We start from the raw sequence: 22,924 nt of genomic DNA, 5'->3' as shown, positions 1-22,924 counted from the left end.
GGAGGGGGGTCCTACGAGGCCTGGTCTGCTCTCCACTGGGGCTTGAGCGCTGACCGTGAAACATCGCTGCTCGCTGTCTTGTCTTGTTTAGAAAAGGGGAAGCAGACTCAGTGGAAACCACCAGCGGAGGGTGTGGGGGTCACAGTTGAGACTTGCAGGTGGTTGATGATTGAAGAGCCAGCCGACCATAACACCGCCAACAAACACACATATAAGTGTATATTCTATGACCATGGCCGTATCTTCAGCCCACCATAACACCCATCTACGCTGATGTGGCTCGTGGCAACGCAGGAGCAAGGCTTAGTTCGGGTGCACGTGCTGCTTGCAGCACGAGGCGTCCGGACAATGTGGCGCCGCAGTACAGACGAGACGTCTGGCAGACACGACGGCGCTGGGAGGGGAGAGGTCACAGCACTTGGCGTTAAGGCTGTTTTACACGTAATTAAACTGGGAAATACTGTGAGTTAAAAAATCTTTGCCGTGAACGAGAAATGCTGAAAATGAGAAGCAAAATTGAGCAAGAAAAATGAATATAATTTGCATTAGTATTTGAATGGCTTGTTTTCACACTTTTGGTTATTGTCTGCTGAAGTTTGACTCAATTGCTTGCGCCAAAGCAAGGTCTCCAACATCCAAATGAGAGGCTGCTGTTAGTTATTGATTTTTATTCTATTTATAAGTGGAAATATAAGAAACAGTTACAAGACTCTTGGCTTATTTATTGAACAACTGCACTATTGTAGGGTAGCTATAAATCATATTGGTATATTGTTCGAGTCCAAGACAAACGACTAACACAGAACTGAGGTATACATGTTCTCTGGAGCTCAGTACAGTACACCTACACCTATTGTATCTTTTTGTGCCGGTCCCTGCTGTTCTTGTTCTTACAGCAAGTTAAACAGGTCACTACGGGCCCAAGAAAACCCAGGGAGAGAAGGAGCACCAAGTCCAACAGGTACCTCTGGTACCACGACTGTGTCAGTGAAGCCGGCCTCAAATGAGCTCCACCTCCACTCTGCAGGATGTGCTCCACCCACTGGGTGAGTCGAAGGGCTGGGGGGACAGGATGGGACTTGTGGATCCGGCTAAGGGACAAAGCTGAAGACTTGAACCTACAAACGGAGAAGCAGAGAAGGGCGGTCAGCGACATCTCTGCACTCGACTGGCATCACAAATGTCCTTTCACCTACCTGATGTCCTGCGTGAGTGTTTGAATGGTGGAGCTCAGCAGTTCCCTGGTGATGTGTGTGGGCTTGATGGTGAGGCCAAGTCCCTTTGTTGTAGCCCTAACCATATTATCAAACTGGTCCCCAAAAAGAGGGATGCCCAGCACAGGAACAGCATGATACACTGCCTGGAACAGGCTGTTCTGTCCACCGTGGGTGACGAAGACACGCGCTTTTTTGTGGCCTGAGGTAAACAGGAAATAGAGAAAACAAAATCACTGAGTTTGTGGAGGTAGTGCAGACTGATGAATACACTCATGGTTCAGTGTCTAAAGGCTAAGGGCAAGAAAGGCAGACTGTTCCTACCCAGCAGATCATTGAGAGGCAACCAGTCCATCAGCCTCAGGTTGGGAGGTCTGTCCAGGTAGGACGGCCATCGCTGTGGGTCATACCTGCAGGCAAAATACTGCGGGATTAGGAACACAGTGACATTAATGGTAAATAATAACTTTGTTTCGTGGCTTTTCGTGGAAAGAAGATTACATTTTATGTGCATTTTTTTACTTGTCATTTTAAAAATCCAGATCTGTGCCAAAGCATGTTAATAGTGCCATAGCATTTACCTCCAGATTACCCCCAGAGGGACCATAGAGAAGCCTGCCACCAGCTCCACAAGTAGAGAGTCCACAGAGACCGAGGAGACCATCGATCCCAGAGTCACGACAATGAAACCGGCCGCTCCGAAATTGGAGATCCACAACTCGACGTCCTGGGCAAAAGAGGAAAAAAGCAAAAGGGACATTTGCGTGGTTGAGTAGGGCAGGATGAGTGAGACATGTTCATTTAAAAACCTCACTGATGTGTTGGGATAGGTGCATCGAGAGAAGAGACCTGCTCCGGAGGCTGCGCCGCTTTATTCAGCAGACCTCCCACCAGCACAGTGTAGGGCATGAGAGGCTGGGGGAACTCAAGGGAGAAGTCGGTGTTGAAGGCCCACAGTTCAGCTCCTTGATGCAGCTCCTCCAGACCTCCAGGGGGCGAGCCTGAGTCAAAGTGGCGCTCGGCTACTTCCCTAAAAGTCGACCATATAAGCTCCTGGCCTTCGATGCAGGACACATTCAAAATGTTATCAAATGAATGCCAATCAGATTGAATTATTATATCTCATTTCTTGTCCGTGGGTATTAGCTAAACGCCGCGCTGAGAAGTCATTGAGTGTCCATTCAGGATAATTGGTGTCGGGGGCTTTTACAGTGTACACTGAGGACGTGTGTTATTAAGTAAGCCATATAATACCCCTTGACAATATGTTATCTCCTACGTACTGATGCTATCTTACCTATGGGAGCCAAAAGGGAATAAAAGACGTTCCTTGCTCGACCCCAAATGTTCATTTGGTCGGAGAGCTGGGAGCCAAAGACCGGGATGTAGGAGACTGGGCTGGGGAGCGCCATGGACACAGGGCTGTTCAGAGTGCCGGGGTAGAAAGCTATGTAGTCGATACCTGCAGAAAACCAAGAGGGGAGAGCAACGGAAATTCTCTAGATATATTTGAATGAATCAAACACTGTAAATCTGGCTTATCGATTGTTCGAATGAACATACAAACAGTGGAAATACTGAAGGGAATGTACTGGTGGATAATTTCCACATTTAGAAATTACAAAAACCAATGTGATAATGGCAGCAGAAGTACCGAGTTTGCGTGCCAGGATGAAGGAGCAGGGGTTGAAGGCATCGAGGATGGTGATATCGTAGCGCTCCCTCTGGAGGAAAGTCATCATCTCTTGGTCCCCTAGCAGCCGGTCACACTGATAGGATAGGTTCCCCATGAAGTTTAGGAAGGTGTTAAAGTTGTCCCTGAGGGAAAGAGAGATGGAGGAAAAAGGACAGTGGAGAGAAAGACAAAAGGGGAGACAAAGGGCAGTGTGATACAAACATGTTCAACTATTTGCTTTGATTTTGAGGTCAAAACAGAGACAAATAGGCCATTGTTTTAGAATAAAATCAAGCCAGAAAACCAGAGCAAAGAAAAGCCAGTTTCTCCAAAAATGATTCAATTGAGGTAACCATGTCTGCCCAATACCTTCCCAGCAAAAACTGTGTTTGTTGCTCCATGAACCAGCCGTTGTTCTCTTTGATGTATTCCTCTCCCAAGGACCAGGTGGTCGTCTGGTAACTGTCTGCATGGCCTGCATAGGAAAACCCTAGAGGGGAATTCAACCGTAATTCAAGTAATTTCCATCAAGATTAAAGTAACTACATGATGGTAAAGAAAGTTGAGTGAATGCATCTTTTCTCAATATGAACATGTGTGAGTGTGTGTATTGCTGTTTACCAGTAATAACAGGGTTTCCCAGTTGCAAAAGCATGCGGACCTCGTGGCCGTGCTGGTGTAGGTTGTTAGAAATCTCATCTAGTAACAAGTAGTGGCTTCCTCCTGGAGGGGAGAAGAAGTGACAACAATGAAATATCTGGTGAGTCGCTATGCTGTCTGAACACATGCCTCTTTTATTTTTAAACATACTATTCAAATTTCCTTCACAAACTCTCAACCTTTACCTTTTACTGCCCTTACCAGGAATCATGTTCTCAGATCTCTGAACAATGATTTCCAATGAATATCACCATTAATATTAGTAAAGGGCACTTCCACAATCAATACTGTGCTACTCACCAATTAGACTGACAGTCAGGATCTTGGCAGACTCCAGCACTGGAAAAGCCAGAAGAGAAACCATCCAAAACACGGTCCCCATGTTGTTGTTTGTACCACACACTGCCCGGCAAGTTCTTCCAAACTTGTTCCAAAGTGGATTCTGTTTGTATAACTCACTCATCCAGTGACAACGTTACATCCAGCGAGTCACTGGGGCAGGAGTTCCAACCGCACAAATTACGAATCTTCCTCAAATCACCAAAGTAAAAATGAGAAAGTTAAACATTCTTGATCAAATCCTCTTTTGAATGTACGCATTGAATCCTGAAAGTCTTCTTTTTGGATCTTGTGTCCGTCGGAGCGAAAGAGCATATTTAATACCCATACACACATCCTTGTTCAGTGTACCAACAATGCTTCCAGCATGATTGTCACACAAGTGTAACAACTCTGCCATCAAGGCGCGGATACGTTCCTTATCACTCAGCAGGCTTTGGATGCAAGTCTGCCAGTGCCAACCTGTCTGATCATGGATGGGAGGGACGGGGGCGCGGGGGGGGGGGGGGGGGGGAGACGGGGGGAGGTGGGTCAGAGGGGTGGCTCCCCAAGCCCTCGTATCAAATTAGACATTATTAGGAAATGTGAGCAGCAGTTGCCTCAAGGCTGCGTGCACATTAACGTGACTGGTGGACAGAGACCAGTGACCACACGGAGGGGCTTCCAGGACATACCACTGCTGAATGGACCGACATGGGGTTGCGGGCTCCCTGGCAGGCTTGACATGTAGGTTATCCCTAGACAATGTTATCATTGTGGCAGCGGCCAATGCGTCTCGGTGTCAGAGAGGTCGTTAGAAGAACAAGGCAGTGAGAAAAACTGCTGGAGTGTGTCGGGGGGGGGGGGGGGAAGCATGAGGGGTCAATCCTTTCATCATTGATTTTATTGTTGTCATTTGAATGATGGTGGCTTTCCAACCGCCATCAGTCATTGACGTGTCCACAGGCTGACACAAGTTGTGTCGCACATGGATTTATTCAACTGTGAAGTGAACACTTTACACAATGAGAACAATTGTACGCGTATATCATCCTTCAGGAGTCTGTCCTTCATCCTGATGGGCCAGTAGCACTGTGTGAATGTTCTGAGAGGCAGGGAGAGAGAGAGAGAGAGAGAGAGAGAGACAGAGAGACAAAAGATGACGGTGAACCGCAGTGTCCGGGGACGAGTGGATTCTCATGTAACGCACAGTGTTTTAGGGGAACAAAGATGCAAACAGGCAAGCTGACACGGAGACTCACCACAAGCTGGTGGTGTCTTGAGGTCTCCATCAGGTGCTGGATGAAAGGATGCTGGGAGAGAACGGAGAAGGGGGCGCAGTCCTCGGGCTTGTAGCCCAGCTCTCTGAAGACACGCACCAGTTGCTGGTGGCCATCGGAGTATTACCATTAGTATTTTCATAATGTGGTTAATTCTGTCAACTGAACCGTATTTCCCCAAACTTTGAACATTCACTGGGCTTTACCTCAGCGTGCTCCTCCTGACTCAGGCCGCCCGGAGGCAGAGCGACGCCGCCTCTCATCTTGGGGGCTTTGTGGCCGATGACAGCGAGGAGAGCGGCGATGGACACCTCCTTCTCGCCCAACAAAGCGCTTGACGCACGCAGAGAGTCGTCTTCCATGTAGTCTACATCGGGCTCCGAGGGGCTGAGCTGGGCAGCATCTTCCATGCTGGGCATAGACTGTACACATAAAGCATTGCTATGCTGCTGATATCTGTTAGCTTCTAATAGTTTGTGCTATAACATTAACACTCGGCTGTTTCATTCCCAAACAAACAACCAACTATTGGGAACAACCTGACACCTGGTGTTACAAAATATTTGTTGGCATTGTAAATTCTACCACCTGTTTTCTCAGAACACTCAGAAGACATTGGAGACCGACTGTGAAAAGGTTTTCAATGACAGAAGAGCGAGACGTTCTCTTTCCTTTCTAGATTTCATCAGACTTCACTCACCTTGACAAGAGTGCTCGCAGAGGAGAGCTTGAGATGTTGTCCCAGCACTACACTAAGTGCTCGGATGAACCCCTGACTGGGGTCAGGGTCGGCCGCAAAGTACTGCAGCATGCACACATAATCCAGTCGAGGAGGAGAGAAAGAGCGCTCCGCAAACAACTGGAAAAAGAACTGTCAAAGAAGAACAGTGGCAAATGTTGTTAAAAATTCATATGAATTGTTACTTGCAGTGCAGGTTGAATTGGATGTTCATTTTTGATTTACAAAAAGAAAATTGAAAAAATCCTCTTATCGAAAACATTTTTCAAGTCAATATTGTCTCTGTTTGATTGGTCTAATGTATTTCAAATAGTTTAGTGTGCCATGGCCACTTGAATTTCCCTTTTAGGAGCAATGAAAGTTTACATTGGAATTCCGTCACCTTGCGTAGGTTAGCCAGACGGTCATAAGGCGGAGGCTCAGAGGGGTCCTCTGGGACCGGCTGGCCACTCTCATCGAAAAACCACAATTTTGTCTGGGGAGAAAGGAGTTAAGAGGAGCAACTTAACCTGCAGGAGAAGCAACCTATTTATATAGATAACTTCAAGATAAAGGTTTATCCAAAGGTGGACCTGTTTTGTGACACAGTCAGTGTTTGAGCAGAAAATCCGAACTAATAGTGTCGGTAGAGACCTGTAGGTACTGGTCCTCGTTCACGTAGCCTGTGTTGCCAGTATCCGCTGCCTTGAAACGTTGCAGCACGGCCAGCAGCTGTGATAAGGAGGGAAAAGGCCATGGGAGGGCAGCACTGAGCAGAAACTGCCGCCAGTCTATCACCTCACAGCAGTCCTTCAAGAGGGACACGATCTCACACACCTGGGGACAGAAGAGAGAAGGCAGATGCTCCTGTATGCCATGCTATATGTGTTGCTTGGTAACCAGATGGTGTAGTAAAAGAATGTTGGTGTTTAGCTTTGCTTTCTCTGCACTGTTCATGGGCAGCAGAGGGCTTATGACTTTGTGCGTTTTTGTATTTTTGTTGGTCAAATGACAGTTCAAGAAAACATCTTCTGAGCAGAATTCAGTGCTATGAGGCAAAGACAAAAATAAAAAACTTTGTGTTTTGAGTTGCTGGAATACAGTGCTTGAAGAGTACCTGTGTTTCATTCTTGTTAAGCCAGGGCTCAGGCAAGGTGTTTCTGCCCATGTTCACAGAGATAATATCCATCAGCAAGCTAAAGAAATTATGATTGGACATGAGGCCTGCAAGTTAGAAAGGAAGGTACAATGTTATTGGATAGATGAACAGCTGGATAGTAAGATTGATAGACCAAGAAACGTTGCAACTTGTAGCCCCTGTGTTAACCTGATGGAGCAACGCTGTGAAGCATACGGTGCAGCGACTCTAGCTGTGTGACGGTCGGCGTGGACGCCATGGGTTTCTCATGAGGTGGCGGACGAGGAGGCGGAGGCGGGCTGGCCACCATGTGGCAGTCCCCATTCAAGCAGAAGGCCGTACATTCCTGGAGCAGAGAATTTAGAGAATCTTACTTTGGGAGGTGAAGGAGATTGCGGTCACAATGCCAAAAGGAAAACTCATATGACTACATTATACAGAACCTACCTGGGGTGGATACTAAAGAAAATCAATACAATTAGAACGTTGTTACGTACCAACACCAGCTCCTTCTGCAACTTAGCACCAGCCTCTATGTGGTAGCCGACCACTTTTGACAGTTGTTCAACACTATAGAAAAGGAGATGGACACAAAAATAACATCATACGTGCCTATGACATATACATATACATATACTTGTGTACTAAAAATAAACAAAGTTGTTGCAAGAGCACTTAAAGAGGCTGTCATTAATTAAGAAATCTCTCAAGTTCTGTGAATTTCTTTTCTCCAAATAAACAAAATTCCAAAAAGCTTTATGCTTTTTGCTAGTCCAAAAGTAAAAATCTGGGGGCTCTCATGTACGCATTTGCAGCATTGGGACATTACATAGTGGATGAAATATAGAAAGCATTCACGACTAATTACAAATCAGAAATTTAAAACAGGGATATCGGTGCAGTGTGTTGTGCACTGTGCACCGTGCATGAGGCCGCACTCTCACTGTACTGTACCTCTTCATTCCTGCAAGGTAGAGTGCTTCTAAACACTCCTGCAGGCTGCTTGATGTCCGATCAGCTCTGCTCTGCAGAGACTGCACCATCACCAGACAATGGCCCCTCACCAGCGCAATGCGTGACTTTGCTGCATTCTCTGGAACACACACACACACACACACACACACACACACAAACACAAGCACAGGAACACAAGTTTACAGGCAGATTATTATAGTACATACATTATTACATGTCATATTTAGCTTATCTGACGGTTCATAGGATAAAAGAACCATATATTGACAGTTTCTGTATGCAATGATTGAATGTACTGTGGTATAATCAAACTACTGACTCTCTGTGGGTGCATACCCTCATGATTCAGTGCGGCTGCGTGCTCTTTATGTATTTTGTTTATGACTTCTGGACTATTAGTCCTCGCCCACTTCTTCTGTTCTTTCATCTCCCCCTGGTGGGCTTCTGCTGATACCTACACACATTCAACCCATCACATCATGAATAAAAAATGATACAAAAATGATTAATATTTATAAAAATATCTCCATAATAAGCTCATGCAAACTCTCTCACAAAGCATTACCAATTGGCTGATGGCTTTTCGGGCCTCCTCGTAGTCGTAGATCAGTTTGTCATGGGGTGACTGGAGATTACAATGGAAAGAGTCAATGTCTCTTTCTAGATTATCAGTATGTCTAAATGTTATGTTCTGTTATTTTGAGCTACAATCACACATTAAACTTAGTAATTAAGGATGGCCTCTCGTCCTCGTGCTTCATTTCTCTGTTGTCCAGCAGGGGGATGCAATCCAACTTGGAGGGAAGCTCAGGCAACACCTGTCTGTACATGCTCAGATAGTAGACCTTGAGGATGCGCAGGGTGTCCTGGAAACGGTCCAGCTCTACCTGGAAAACCGAAACAATCCACCATTAGGCTTCTGCACGTCAAACTGAAGAAGATCGTAGAAGACACGCGGGCCATTTTGTCATAAACACAGCGACAAAACCAAAAGCAGCTATGAAAAAAGGTACAAAACACACACAATTGAGGAAGTAGTCTAAGGCCTGAGTTTATGCACTACAAAACAGGACACAGGACCTACCTGAAAGAGAAGCGAGTGGTGGTTGACGAGGAGGGCGGTGTGTTGCTCCAACCATCCGTCGGCCATGAGACCATCCCTCTCTTTCTCGTCCTTCTCCTTTCGCTTGTCACAAATGTCCCACAGTCGTTCGCACAGTTCCTGGACGAATATCAAAACATCTCCTCATATTTAGTGTTTTCATTTTTCGAAGCATGATCAGTTTAAAAATATGTCATTCTCTTGTATGTTTTCTCACATCCAGCCTGAGATAAAGCTCTGCTTTGGTATCCTCATCTTCTCTCATGTCATCAGGTATGCTGTTGAAGTCCTTCTGCCAATGAGATACTAACTCCTGCTTTAGGTCTGGACGCCCCATGTATTGCTTGAACTCCTCTCTACAGACATAGGGAACCAAGTAACTCTTTCAATACATGTAATACACATTTTTTATTAATATAAATCTCCTCTAAAAATGACATGTTGGATCATATTACAAGGCATCCAAAGTGAACTTTATGCAGAAGCTAATTGTTGCGAGGTTGTCTTTTGTCCCTGCGGAGTTACCGTAGTGGGAACGTATGCTAGGTGTTGTTGTATGTGTAGAACTCATAGCGAAGTTTGCTGTGGGCTCCTTGAATAAAAACCCTCTTTCAACGTCGGAACACGACTCGCGTCTTGCCTCATAGCATGACATGGTGTCAGAATTAAGGACTTCACGTCGACATTAGGAGTAAGATGGCAAAGTTTGGACCTCCGGAGCCGTTCGACTTCTCGCAGCCGGCGGAGTGGCTTACATGGCGGCAAAGATTCTCCCGTTTCAGAGTCGCGTCAAAACTGGACAAAGAGGGCGGCGAAGTGCAGGTGAACTCGCTCTTGTACTCGATGGGGAGAGATGCCGAACCTATTTACGGCTCGTTTGTGTTTCCTGCGGCAACCGAGGCCATGCCATATCCGGAGTATGAGTTTAACCTAGTGATGCAGAAATTTGACGAACACTTTGTCCCGAAAAGAAACGTCATCCACGATCGCGCCTGTTTTCACAAGCGGAGCCAAAGGGCCGGTGAGGCAGTGGAAGCTTTCGTGCGAAGCCTGTACGAGCTCGCGCAGCACTGCGAGTTCGGTGCGGGGAAGGACGAGCAGATCCGGGACCGGATTGTCATCGGAATAATAGACAAAGAGGTTTCTCAGAAACTACAGCTAGAGGCGGACCTGACTTTGGAGAGAGCCATCCAGCTTGCACGGCAAAGCGAACAAGTTAAACAACAAAGTGCAGAGCATGCGGAAACTACAGTGAATGAGGTGAGACAGAAACAGTACAATAGCACAAGGAGGAGCTATGATAAACAACGGCAGGGACAAGGACAGAAATACAGTGAGAACAAACTGAACTGTCAGAGATGCAACAGGATGCATGATAGAAAAGAAAACTGTCCTGCTCGTAACAAACGGTGCAGAAAGTGTAACAAAATTGGACATTTTGAGGCCGCATGTAAATCCAAAATGCTGAAAGAAGTTAGAGCAGGGGCTGTTATGGATTCAGACGAAGATTCATTTTTCATCGGAGAATTATTCCTGAGAGCAACCACGAAGTCAAAACCAAACATAATTGAGGAGTCAAACCCGGATACTGACTGGGATGTAGAGCTACTAGTCAATGGCAGTCCGGTGGATTTCAAAATTGACACAGGTGCGGATACCACCGTTATGACTGAAGAGACTTTTAGCAAGCTACGTCAAAAACCCAAACTGAACAAGTCCAGGCCAGCAGTGTATAGCCCAGGCGGGAAAGTCCAATGCGTGGGTAAGTTCCTTGCCACTACTACATACAAAAGTCAGAAATACCAATACTGGATTACAGTCATAAGAGGACAGTACGTTAGTAACTTGTTGGGCAAGGCAGTGGCAAAGTGCATGGGACTGGTAGCGAGAGTCAATGCTATCACTAGTGACTTAACAAGCGATGTGTTCGGGGAAATAGGGCTACTGAACTGTGAACCTGTTAAGATCGAGCTGACTGAAGAAGCAGTCCCATACAGCGTCAACACGCCACGCAGAGTTCCGTTTCCTCTCCTCCCAAAGGTGGAGAAAGAGCTAAAGCGCATGCTGAGCCTCGACATCATTGAGGAGGTTACAGAGCCGACAGATTGGTGTGCCCCAATGGTGCCCGCTCCAAAACGCAACAAGGACGAGGTCAGGGTGTGTGTGGATTTGAAACGCCTGAACAAGGGGGTGAAGCGTGAACGTTACATTTTGCCCACACTGGATGATATAACACCTAAGCTGGCAGGAGCCACGGTTTTCTCCACTCTGGATGCCTCTAGCGGGTTCTGGCAAATTCCATTGGACCCCAACTGCCAAAGACTGACAACCTTTATAACCCCAATGGGACGGTTTTGCTTCAAGCGTCTGCCCTTTGGCATTACATCAGCGCCTGAGATTTTCCAGCGGCTGATGACTGACCTGCTCAAAGGCCTAGAAGGGACTGTCGTTGTGATGGATGACATCCTGGTTTATGGATCTACAAAAGAGGAGCATGACCGCCATCTCGACGCGGTGCTGCGGACCGTTAAGGCGTCTGGTCTCAAGCTCAACAGGGCCAAGTGTCACTTTGGGAAGACTGAACTACATTTCTTTGGACACATCATCAGCGCGGAGGGGGTGAAGCCTGACGAGAGCAAAGTGGAGGCCATCGCTCGGATGTCCAGTCCTTCCAACGTGGAGCAGCTGCGGCAGGTGCTCGGACTGGTTAACTATGTTGGAAAATTCCTTCCAGGTCTGTCCACAGTGTTGCATCCACTCACTAACCTGCTAAAGAAGGAGACCGCGTGGGTTTGGGGTGAGCCTCAGGAGCAAGCATTTAACAAAGCAAAAGCAATGCTCATGGCTGCACCAGCCCTTTGTTATTACAACGCCAACAGACCAACAGTGGTCAGTGCCGACGCCAGCAGCTATGGGCTTGGTGCTGCCCTGTTGCAAGACCACGATGGAGAGTTGCGGCCTGTTGCCTTTTGCTCGCGCACACTCACAGATGCGGAGAGGAGGTATTCTCAGATCGAAAAGGAGTGTCTGGCATCTGTCTGGGCTTGTGAACGTTTCGCCCGCTACATTCAAGGTATGGGCCGGGTCCGTTTGCAGACTGACCACAAGCCACTGGTGCCATTGATTAACTCATACGACCTGGACAAAACGCCACTACGATGTCAGAGACTGCTCATGCGTCTCATGCGATTCAATGTCGCTGCCGAACATGTTCCCGGTAAGCAGCTAGTAGTCGCAGATACACTCTCCAGACACCCATTGAAAGACAGTTACGTGCCCGAAACAGAAATGCAGGTAAAGGCATATGTTAACACTATGGTGGCTAGCAAACCAATCAAGTCACCCAAGCTCGAGGAAATTCGCAAAGCCACACAAAGCGATCCTGAGCTTCAAAAAATAATCACATTCATCAGAAAAGGGTGGCCTCGCAACATGGCAGAGGGCTCACCACTGCGTGGATACTATACAGCCAGAAATCACTTGTCAGAGTTGGACAATCTGGTCCTATACCACGACCGCATAGTAGTTCCAGCAGCGCTAAGAGCTGGAGTCCTGGACCAGCTGCACGAGGGTCACCAGGGCCTGACCAAGTGTCGGGAGCGAGCCAAGTTGACAGTTTGGTGGCCAAGCATCGGAGCACAAATCACTAACAAAGTGAAATTATGTGACTTTTGCAGAGAGCACAAACCTACACAAAGACGTGAACCGCTGGTAACCACTCCCCTGCCCAGCGGCCCATGGCAAAGGATTGCTGTCGACCTGTTTGAATTAGAGGGTAAGACTTTTCTCGTCGCTGTCGATTACTTCTCCAGAGACATTGAAATTGCTTCCCTCACCACCATTACCAGCAAGCAGGTGATTGACAAACTCAAGCACGTTTTTGTGAGGTGGGGCATCCCCCTTGAACTGGTCAGTGACAACGGGACGCAGTTCACATCAGCAGAGTTCCGAGATTTCGGACAGAAGTATGGTTTCACTCACATTACCTCCAGCCCACATTACCCCCAGTCAAACGGAGCTGCAGAGAGGGCCGTTCGGACTGCCAAATACATCCTCAGACAGCCGGACCCCTGCTTAGCCCTTATGGCTTATCGCGCTACACCACTAGCAGCAACAGGTGAGAGTCCAGCACGGCTCATGACTGGTAGACAGATCCGTACTACGGTTCCAGTCCTGGAAAAGACGTTGCTGCCATGCCCATTCAACCCGGATCAGGTCTATATGAAGGACGCAGCAGCAAAAGATTCATATAGGTTCTACTACGACCGCAGGCATTCGGCACGCGCGCTCCCTGACCTTCGTCCTGGTCAAGCGGTGAGGGTGAAGCTCGATGGGGAGAAGGGGTGGACAACACCTGCTAGGGTCATCAGTAAGTCTAAAGAGCCACGGTCCTACATTGTGGAGATGGACAATGGGAATGTGACCCGTCGGAACAGACGCCACCTCCAGACTGTTCCTGAGACCGAACCTTCTGCGGACCAGCGATGCGCTCAGGCTACAGCGTCCCAGCAGAACAGCGGCTCTCCACCGCCAGATTTGACTGCGGTGCCGGAACCACCAGTGAGCCTGCCACCAGCAGGCCCTCCCTCAGAGTCTCCCCTTCCACCATCTACTCCTGTGAGAAGAACTTCCAGGGGTCGCGAGATAAAGGTGCCTCTTAGATTTAAAGACTGACGTGCAAAAGGGCAGAATAATCCCTTTCAGGACTGAGGGCAGTCTACCCCGGTGACGTCCTGCACCGTTCTGAGTCTGAGTTCTAAGACTTTAAGTGAAAACAGTGTTTTGGTTACAAGGCGTTGCATCTACTTTGTTATATTGTTTGAGAAGGTTGAGATTTAAGAAATATTGCAAAATGCAGATGTTTGGCTTCCTGTTATTGCTAACTTCCAAAAAGGGGAGATGTTGCGAGGTTGTCTTTTGTCCCTGCGGAGTTACCGTAGTGGGAACGTATGCTAGGTGTTGTTGTATGTGTAGAACTCATAGCGAAGTTTGCTGTGGGCTCCTTGAATAAAAACCCTCTTTCAACGTCGGAACACGACTCGCGTCTTGCCTCATAGCATGACACTAATGATAAATACAGATGTAAACTTACATAAGATGTAAATGTAGCATTAGAAGTATAAAAGGGATCAATTGATTGTAACTAACAGAATAGTAGCGGCTCTGCGAGAAGTGAATGCAAGTTACTCTGAAGGACTTTTAAATGGTCACAACGTGTGTTGGTGGGCCCTCTGAAGAGAAAGGCCTGGGCCAGTGCTGAGCTGGGCCCACTGCTGAATCAGTTGGATGAAATTGAGAGGTTTTACAGATGCGATTCTGATCCTGGGAAACACCGCCGCTCAAAGGCCTCGCAAAATACCTGATGTTGAATAGGTGAAGGTCAATAACAGATCGCTGTGAGCGCAGCTGATGCATCACCGCCTTCACTTTGTTCACGTAAGAATCGCACACTGTGTCCCAATGGTGGCACAGGTACTCTGGCAGCTCCTGGAGAGTAAACGATAAACAAAGCATTGGATACAGGACACCAAACAAGACCTAGTGTTTTAATGCATAGATCACATGACATCTATTTCCATAGGAAATTTCAAGTCAAAGGGCTGAATCATGTGAGAGGACCACCCTGTGAGTGCATCTGAATGTCACCAACAGGATGTTTCAGGACTGAGACTAGTAGTGCTCATCCAACTCTGATGAGCAAGACAAAGAGGAAAAGGTAGTGGTATCTTACTGGAGGAAGCGTTTCATCCACATAGTCCCAGCCGGATGAACCCAGGCAGGGAGAGGCAGACTCCGGTGGGCTCTCAGGGACTCCCTGAGAGCCCTCACTGGTCACTGAGGAGGTCGACACCATTCTAGAAAGCCCTATCAATCAGGCAGAAGAGAAGTTCATAACCTCACTAAATTAACTGATGATTCAGATGTATTGAATATCAATAGTAAACATTCAAGATTTATGATAACAACAGCATCAATATATAATATTTTTTAAAAGGATGCTTTTAAAGCTAAGGACAGTGCTTCTTGGGTTCAGTTTGGCCCAATAGAAAACATTAAGTCTGTATATGTAATATATGTAAAGAAAAGAAAGCCATTCTCAGTTGGAAGATCAACAAATCACATTGATGATAAGTGGGTATCATTTCAAATGAGTAATCCACATTCTCCCAATGAAACCACCTCTTGGGAAGAGTTTGTTGGATTTGGACGGTGACTTCACACTTTTGTTGCCTTCTTTGTCGGGGCTGACGCAGCTCTCTGCGTGTGCTTCATGTGCGAGGCCCGGAGGTTGGTCTTCGGTTGGAGGAGAAGCTGAAAAGTCCGGAGCTTTCCCACTGTCCAACACCACATCGTCCCCAGATGGAGCGGCCAGAGCTGAAGAGGCAATATATTGGAATACATTGTGATTAAATACTGTGTTTCTTTCAGGGAGGACAAATTAGTGTGGAAAACATTTTTTGAGCTAAACCTGAGGCCTTATGCAGAAACTGATTCTGAGTGAGATGGTGAATACACATGAGACTTTTGCCCAAAACTAAAATGACAACCCGTTACCTTCCTGTGTTTGCATCATAACTTGCTGCAGAGCGGACTCCACCCTTTTGTGAAGCTCCACCTCTTCCACATCCGCGTCGATGCGGACCAAAATGTTTTGCCTTCCTCCAAACCATTTCTCTAGTTTTGGCCAGGTTTCCTGGAATGCTGTGATCCTTGAGGAAGGAGGAGGAGGGGGGGGGGGGGGGGGCAATGTCAGAGAATCGCCACACAGCCAGGCAATAGCAGGGATGGATTTGATTATTTAATTCTTCTGCATTTTACCGATGTGGAATCTGTGCCAGATACAAGTTCTTGTCTGTTGGATGGGAGGTGGTAGCAGCAGCATTATCTGTTTGGGCATCACGTGTAGGGACAAAAGAACAAACACAAAAATCATTTACAGTCGATGGGTTACTCGTGTGTGTGTGTGTTTGCGTACAGTTGCCAGCTCAACAAATGCCGTTAACCTCACACTAGTATAACGTACCCATCTGGCTGAACGGACGTCCGATCGCGCACTCGTCAGGGACATCCAGCAGCAGAGCCAGGTCCAGGGCAGGAGGTGCGGGTGGTGCAGGTTCGGGTGGATTAGGATCAGCAACGAGTTCTGTCTTGCTGCTTAGAACGTCATTCCCTTCATCCACAGACCCACCCAGGGCTTTCTCTAGCAGGTGGGCTTGGCTGATGTCCACTGGAAAGCCGTCCAGGATCCAGCCTGACTGGGCCGGGACCTGCCTAGCAAGGGCGTACACTATATTTTATTGTCTAAAGAGTGATTGTAGTGGGTTTTGTACATTTTGTTTGGATTTCTCTGAAATACAAACTTTATGGTATGAATTGCTAGTGGTTAAATTGAGTATTTCATAGCAGTATGTGTTATGTGCTTACCTAATGGCCTCTACTACAATGTCCACTAACAGCTTATTGGGGATCGTGTTGCCTTCTTTCAGCTCTTTTTCAGCTGCTGCTCCCTGCATGGCCCGGGTGGAAGGCTGCATAAACACATGTGATCAGGTGAAAAGAGATAGGGTTTGTAATATAAACTCAGTACTTGTTTAGAAATAAATAGAAAAAACAGTCAAAAGATCATGAACAATACGACTCTTACAATTCTGTCTCTGCTTTCCTCTGGAGTATCCAGATCTAAAGAAACAATGACATAATTAACATTACACTGTGTGAAATACTTAATAATATGCAATACATTGACATCAACAGCAATAAAAAAAAACACTGTATATATAGAAGTAAATAGCATACAATACAACCATGGTAACTCCAGTAACCCACCAAGCTTCTCTGATGTGGAGGACGTGAGCTCTAGTTCAATGTCTTTCTCTTCCTGCTGTTTTGTGACCTGTGGGTTTTATCCAAAAAGGGAGGTTTTCAAATGTTCAGGATCGTTGAGGACCTCTTACAGCCAGGCGTTCTCAGGTGTATACACTTCTAGCACCGGCCGGAGAGACTGATGTGACCTCTAGCTGCTGAAAAGTCATCTTAAAAGTAACGTAATCCAAAAAGTTACAATGCTGTTCTGCTGTATCTGACTAACCTGCTCTCCGTGGTGGTAAGCATCCAGTGCCTTCTCGATCAGGGAGTCAACTGACAAGACGTGGATCCCATGGGCTGAAGCAGGAAATGAATACACACACTCAGCAACAAATACACCACCCAATCTAAATCCACATTTGGAATGACGTGCTCGAATCTGTGTTTGGTTCGCATGCTGTGTACCTTCGGCCAGCTTGGTCAGGCAGGTAGTCTTCCCAGAGCAAAACTTGCCCAGGACACAGGCCTTGATGGTGAAGTGAGGAAATGGTGGCGGGGAGGGTTCCACGGGTTGATGAACAATGTTCCTCAGGCGCAGGACAACGTGCCCCAGAATGTTGTTGTTGGTGAGGGGCAATTTGGTCTGCCCTGCTTCCTCTGGCCACGCCCACTCACCTGCCATGTTCTGACAAACACGAAAGATGGCTAAGAGAAAGATGACCTGCAGCACTCAAGACAGCTCAGGGCACGCAGACGCAGACACACACAGGAAGCAACACTCTGCCCGTGCGTTTGAAACTCACAGTGTACTCATCATAGTCCTGTTTTTGGAGTATCTCCTGCTTCTTAAGCTCTACGGGGTCTAGCGGGGCGGGGAACCCTGGCTCCTGGCACGTTATCGGCTCGTAGAGAGGAAGGCCACTGAACAGCAATTCCTTCCACTCTCTCATCGGCTTCGCTGGAATCAGACTGACAAATGACACAAGGCAAAGCTAGATTTAACGAGCGCAAATGTATGCAGAGTATTTCAAATTGGTTTCTTAATTGAGCTCAATCTTTTTATTAAATATATTTAATCCAAACACGAGAAGGGTTGATATGTAAATGTAGGACCCCAGTAGCAAGATACATCTGTCAGTCGAGACAGGACGTTGACGTCTACTGATTCTATTGGAACCACTGGTCAGTTGTGCGAGAATGCTTTTCCAATAGTGCTATTTGGTGTTTTCACAGGTTTTCGGCTCATCTAAATGAGCATTACTGAGGGAGGTTGATTGGTTTGATTTTTTCCCCATTTTGACCCTGGCGTCTGTTTAACTAAGTTAAGCCAAAATGTCCGTTGTCATTGATCGCTTGTAGTTCTACCGCAATTTCTTGGGTATTTCCACTTGTTCCTAATTGAGTGTCCCCATGAGCCACTCTGGAGGTTTTCAATTCCAGATACCGTGTGCATGTTTCTACATCTGTACCATTAAAAGCATTTGTGTCACGTACTTCCCTGTGTGCAGCCGATACTCTCCAACCTTGGTGGCCAAGTCCACTATCTGCTCCAAAATGTCCTTGCAGATCTTAAAGTGCTTCTTGTGTCTGCCCTGTGCTCGCTCAGCAGCAATCCTGTTACAGAATTCAAGCTCCTTTCTGATCTCCTCGGCACGATCCAATTTAGCCTGCTGGGCCAGAGCCTAGACCAGGCCCCAGTCAGAGAGATGCATGAGTGGAGAAGGCATGGCACACATGTTCCTGCTAATCATCACAGTTTGCAAGTAATAATGTTACATTATTCATTTATTGTGCAAAACACATGACTAGTTTTTTTTTTTTTTTACGGGGTATTATGGAGACACAATCTAACAGAAATCTTTTCTTGGAATCAATACATTACTGATATTAGAGGATGCAAACTTTTTTTTTTGACCAGTTATATAACTGAATCAACTGACAAACAGCAGATGAAAATTAATACAGATTCCTAGTCTGGTGAACGACACGGTATCAATAGAACCCCTTTAAAGCTTTAATATGCAAGTACATTTAATTGTATGATTTTCTGCATAAATCATATCCGAGGAAAGATTATTTCACTCTTAAAAAGTCTGTTAAATAAAACACACAGAAACTGAGACTCAACAGTGCTGCGACCATCTGTCTGATAAGTTAGGACAATAACACCATACTTAACAACACACTGAATATTTAACACTTTAACAGATCCGCCTCATCTTTGTTTCCCTTCATAAAACCAGATGCCCGGTTACAAACCACCAAAGCCCCCCCTGCCCTCTGTCTCCCCCTATGACACGACTCGTACTATCACTGATGCAGCCTAATACAAAGGGGACATCAGAGAGAACCATTCGTCTTCCTTATTCATCCTTTCTCACCGCCTCCCTCTCCAGAGCTTCCTGGAAGTCCCTCTCTCTCCGCTGCTGGTACTGTTGCTCTCTAAACAGGCGGTTCTTCCGGATCACGTCCTTCTGCATGTGAATCTGGAGGAGCTGGGTGGTCAGGCGCTGCTCCAGCTGGGTCTGGCGCGTCAGGCGCTTCACCAGCTGCTCGTCGCGCAGTGCCTCCTGCAGGGCGAGGCAGAGGGAACTGATCAGTGGGCTGGTTTGGGGTTAGAGTTTATGGATACAACATAACTGACTGTGAGGTCAAAGAAAGAGGGATATGTAAGGTTTTGTTAACACATGTTTTAAAAACTTAGCTGCACCTCTTGAGCCTCGTGGGCCTCGAGCTGCTCCACCAGGAATCTGTCGCGTCTTTTTTCTCTCTGCTCGCGAGCTACTGCGTTCTCCGCCAGCCTCTGTCGGATATCCTGTATGTACTTGCTATTGGATTGTAATGTCAGCTTCGCTCCTCTTCCAGTGACCCCAAAGGCCTGGCTGATGCGACCTAAGGGAAAATCTCCAGGGGACGGTTGACCACTAGAATTGAAAAGGTTTCAAATAAAATGTTCTTTTTTCATTTGACCTTATGTTTGATGATGATTATTTAGAATGCGATGTCCCACCAATAATACAAACATTTACGTAACATGATACTAAATGCTGATAGATTACATGTTGGATTTTTTTTTCTCACCTTGAAGAGGAAGCAAAACCATAAGTAACCAGTTTCTTCCTCGCCTCAAACTGGGTTATTTCAGTCTGCACTGTCTGTACACAAAATGAACAAACAATGCCAAAATTCAACAATGTGTCTTATGGGGGATATTGTTTAAGGAGGGTCATCCACTGAAATTCCTAGTTAAGCTGCTAAAACCCCAGGAAATTAATTTTAAATAAATACCTCCCTCCTAAACAGGGTTGAAGCAATAACAAGCTGTTGCTCTGGAGACCTGGGAACATCCTAACGGTAAAGTACAAACGCATGGATATCTAAATGATCACATCATCATTTATTCTGGATCACACCTGCGCTAGTTGTTCTCTACGTTGCTGCTGCTGTTGCCTCCTCTTTAGGTTGAACTGTGAAGTGTAGGGAGGTGGCTTGGGCACCTGGACAATGGTGCCCTGGTTACAAGTCATGGTGTCGTTGTGCTTCTGACGACACACCCGCAGCTGCAACATAAAAAGTTTCCCACCCATCAGCGTGACCCTTCTTTTACCGCACCATCACACAGCTGAGCTTCATGTGGAGGTTTTGCACAATAATTATATAGTATTAAAGTCGTGTGCAACACCTAAAATACTGCTGCGGAGAAGTATTGGGGATTAAAATCCCTGCCTTAAAGTGTTGAATAAATACAGGGAAATGTATTGCAATATTGCATTCATTTTTCCAATATCTCCAGTACCTCAATATTCTTTAATCTCTTGTCATCCTTCCCTCTGAGTTGTCTCTTTTGTTGGGTGGGCTGGCTCACCGCAGGCATGTCGTCCAGTCGCTACGTCACACAGGAAAGAAAGCAAGATGATTGAAAACACATGCTTTTGTAGATATTGATGCTGTGTTGAACTTTGAACATGAAAATGTTTAAACCCGTTACATCAGAGTAGTACTCGTGCTCTTTTTTGTGCAGGCTGGCTTTGGATGCAGGCTGCATGATTTCCATCAATGTGCTGCTTGTTTCTGCTTGCTTCTTCTTTTCAAGCGAGACGTATAGTTTGTAAAGGAGGCGCGTGGCAACACCCTGCTTCTCCTGCATTAGTTTCTGGGCTGTATTTGTGTCAAAAGAGATCCCCAGCAACCGCAGAGTGGGCTCCACACGCGTAAAGTTATTCTGTTTGGAGATGGAGTTGCTATGAGAGAAGGTGGGATTAACTTTACTCCTTATGAAAACTCTGAATCAGAATCAAGCAACAGTAGAAAAAGCAATGAATGATGAATATATCTCTAGAAAACAAGAGGGTGTAAACTTACTCTTTATTCACAAACATACTGAAGTCATTCTGCAACTGATATTTATGCAAAATCTCCCCAATTAGGTAACCATTGGAGAAATTCCCAGCAAAGGTCTTTGGATCTGTGAGGAGGAACATACAGGTATTTATTCATTGGTTTCTTTGTTAAGGGACAGTGCACATTAATAAAATAAATTTGATTAAAAACAGCTTAAATGTGCCAGAATAAGCATAAAGGCTATTTTTTCATCTGTAGTACTAATTGACAGATGTTACAATAATTAAAAATAATTAATAGTTTTTATGTGAACCACTTCAAATTGTTCTCTGTAAACAGACTCACTTTTCCTTCCCAGTGAGCATTTTTTGGTTGAAAAGACGTTGCAAAATGGTTTAAAAGTGAAAGTTATTTCAACGTCGTAGACGTACGTGATTTTTAATACGGTAAAATGCCGTCCTCTACTTAGTGCTATAGCATCATTTTATAGGTTCAAAAAGAAATGACGTCCACATTTGTACGTTTACCACCGATATTAAAAATCACGTTGAAAAAGTGTTTAAACATAGACGTCATTTCAACGTCTACGAATAGACGTTGAAACAACTTTCACGTTTAAACCATTTTGCAACAATAAACTGCTCGCTGGAAAAGTACAAGTTACACACAGTCAGTTGTCATGTCAACAGCCCTTAACAAAGACAACACATTTGATTAATTTGTATTTATTAATATCAATATAACACTAAACACTTTTCCTATACAAAACAGAATACAAAAATAAAATACATTTTGTGAAAATAAACTATGAAATTATAAGTGCAGCAACAACATGAACCAGTTAGTTTAGAATTGTGTGTTTGTAAACCATTTTTCGGAATCATTGGCACTTCATTTTCAGATTCTGTAACAATTTCAACCATATTTCAACGTTGAAATGACGTATTGTGCTCACTGGGTTACCTCATACCAACAGTGAACACACTCCACCAGCGAGTTAGCATGATGAAGCTAAGCTGTATGTAGCATTAGCTAAGGCTACACGGGCAGTGACTTCAGTCTCACTTACCAACAGCTTGTGACAGCTCGAGCTCCTCGTTCAGCCACCTGCACAAAAAATCCGACATCTTCGTAATTCAAAGCTTTGCTCGGAATAACACACGGAACTATCGTTACATGATAGTAATTGCAATGATGGCAGGTAATACTATGACTCTTTACCCCGCTAATAAAATCTGTAAAACAAGAGGCGGCGGAAACCCCAGCGGTGCACTGTTGCCATGGTGACAAGTCAACAGAGTCGCGCGCTTCAGGAGAGGGAGAAACTCGCGAGAGTGGGCGGGCCCTGCTGTCCGTGTAGCAGATCTCTTTTCTGCACCCAAATTAAAACCGCAGGGATGCAATAACTGAAAGCTGATCCAGGGCCAGTACAATTCCCCACTTCAGAAAGTCAGCAGGGACGAATGTATTTTTAGCAACACTTCATTGCAGCCACCCCGCACTAATTAGGGATAGAAAGAAAATCCCCAATGGGTTGTACTGAAAGAGGTCCCTGGCAACAAAAGAAGTGCATTCAAATGCAAGGTTTGTGCAACCAGAAGGCGTTTCTGCTGCATTGTGGTTAATATTACAGCCTCACATTTACTGAAATGTCTTTGTGCACCTTCTTACATTGTCTATAGTGTATGAATTAATAA

The 22,924-nt window shown here is 45.9% G+C and overlaps 2 protein-coding genes across 2 annotated transcripts; both read right to left on the bottom strand.

The window, feature by feature from the left end:
* Positions 1 to 435: 435 nt before the first annotated feature.
* On the bottom strand, positions 436 to 4,358 carry LOC119224456 (UDP-glucuronosyltransferase 3A1-like). Its single transcript, XM_037481412.2, has 10 exons — positions 3,850 to 4,358; positions 3,511 to 3,612; positions 3,259 to 3,379; positions 2,869 to 3,032; positions 2,512 to 2,676; positions 2,064 to 2,272; positions 1,796 to 1,941; positions 1,539 to 1,624; positions 1,197 to 1,416; positions 436 to 1,118 (listed from the first exon to the last, which is right to left on the bottom strand). Exons 1-10 carry the CDS (start codon positions 4,010 to 4,012, stop codon positions 851 to 853), a joined length of 1,644 nt encoding a protein of 547 aa, XP_037337309.2. The 5' UTR covers positions 4,013 to 4,358; the 3' UTR covers positions 436 to 850.
* A 48-nt stretch (positions 4,359 to 4,406) lies between these two features.
* On the bottom strand, positions 4,407 to 22,903 carry spef2 (sperm flagellar 2). The gene is made up of 36 exons (XM_037481802.2): positions 22,297 to 22,903; positions 21,249 to 21,351; positions 20,875 to 21,127; positions 20,683 to 20,772; positions 20,300 to 20,446; positions 19,968 to 20,041; positions 19,597 to 19,810; positions 19,268 to 19,456; positions 18,381 to 18,568; positions 17,690 to 17,855; positions 17,352 to 17,571; positions 17,170 to 17,243; positions 16,908 to 16,974; positions 16,726 to 16,760; positions 16,506 to 16,609; positions 16,105 to 16,352; positions 15,900 to 15,966; positions 15,636 to 15,790; positions 15,261 to 15,455; positions 14,812 to 14,945; positions 14,440 to 14,567; positions 9,298 to 9,436; positions 9,063 to 9,200; positions 8,695 to 8,865; positions 8,544 to 8,603; positions 8,315 to 8,432; positions 7,958 to 8,096; positions 7,501 to 7,573; positions 7,193 to 7,349; positions 6,983 to 7,089; positions 6,520 to 6,702; positions 6,269 to 6,361; positions 5,848 to 6,018; positions 5,354 to 5,569; positions 5,130 to 5,252; positions 4,407 to 4,972 (listed from the first exon to the last, which is right to left on the bottom strand). Exons 1-36 carry the CDS (start codon positions 22,352 to 22,354, stop codon positions 4,916 to 4,918), a joined length of 4,854 nt encoding a protein of 1,617 aa, XP_037337699.2. The 5' UTR covers positions 22,355 to 22,903; the 3' UTR covers positions 4,407 to 4,915.
* Between the last annotated feature and the right edge of the window lie 21 nt (positions 22,904 to 22,924).

This window comes from Pungitius pungitius, chromosome 5 (assembly GCF_949316345.1).
Source record: "Pungitius pungitius chromosome 5, fPunPun2.1, whole genome shotgun sequence".
Taxonomy (NCBI): Eukaryota; Metazoa; Chordata; class Actinopteri; order Perciformes; family Gasterosteidae; genus Pungitius; species Pungitius pungitius.
Note: the sequence above shows the minus strand (reverse complement) of the source record. Positions and strands in the feature narration are given on the sequence as shown.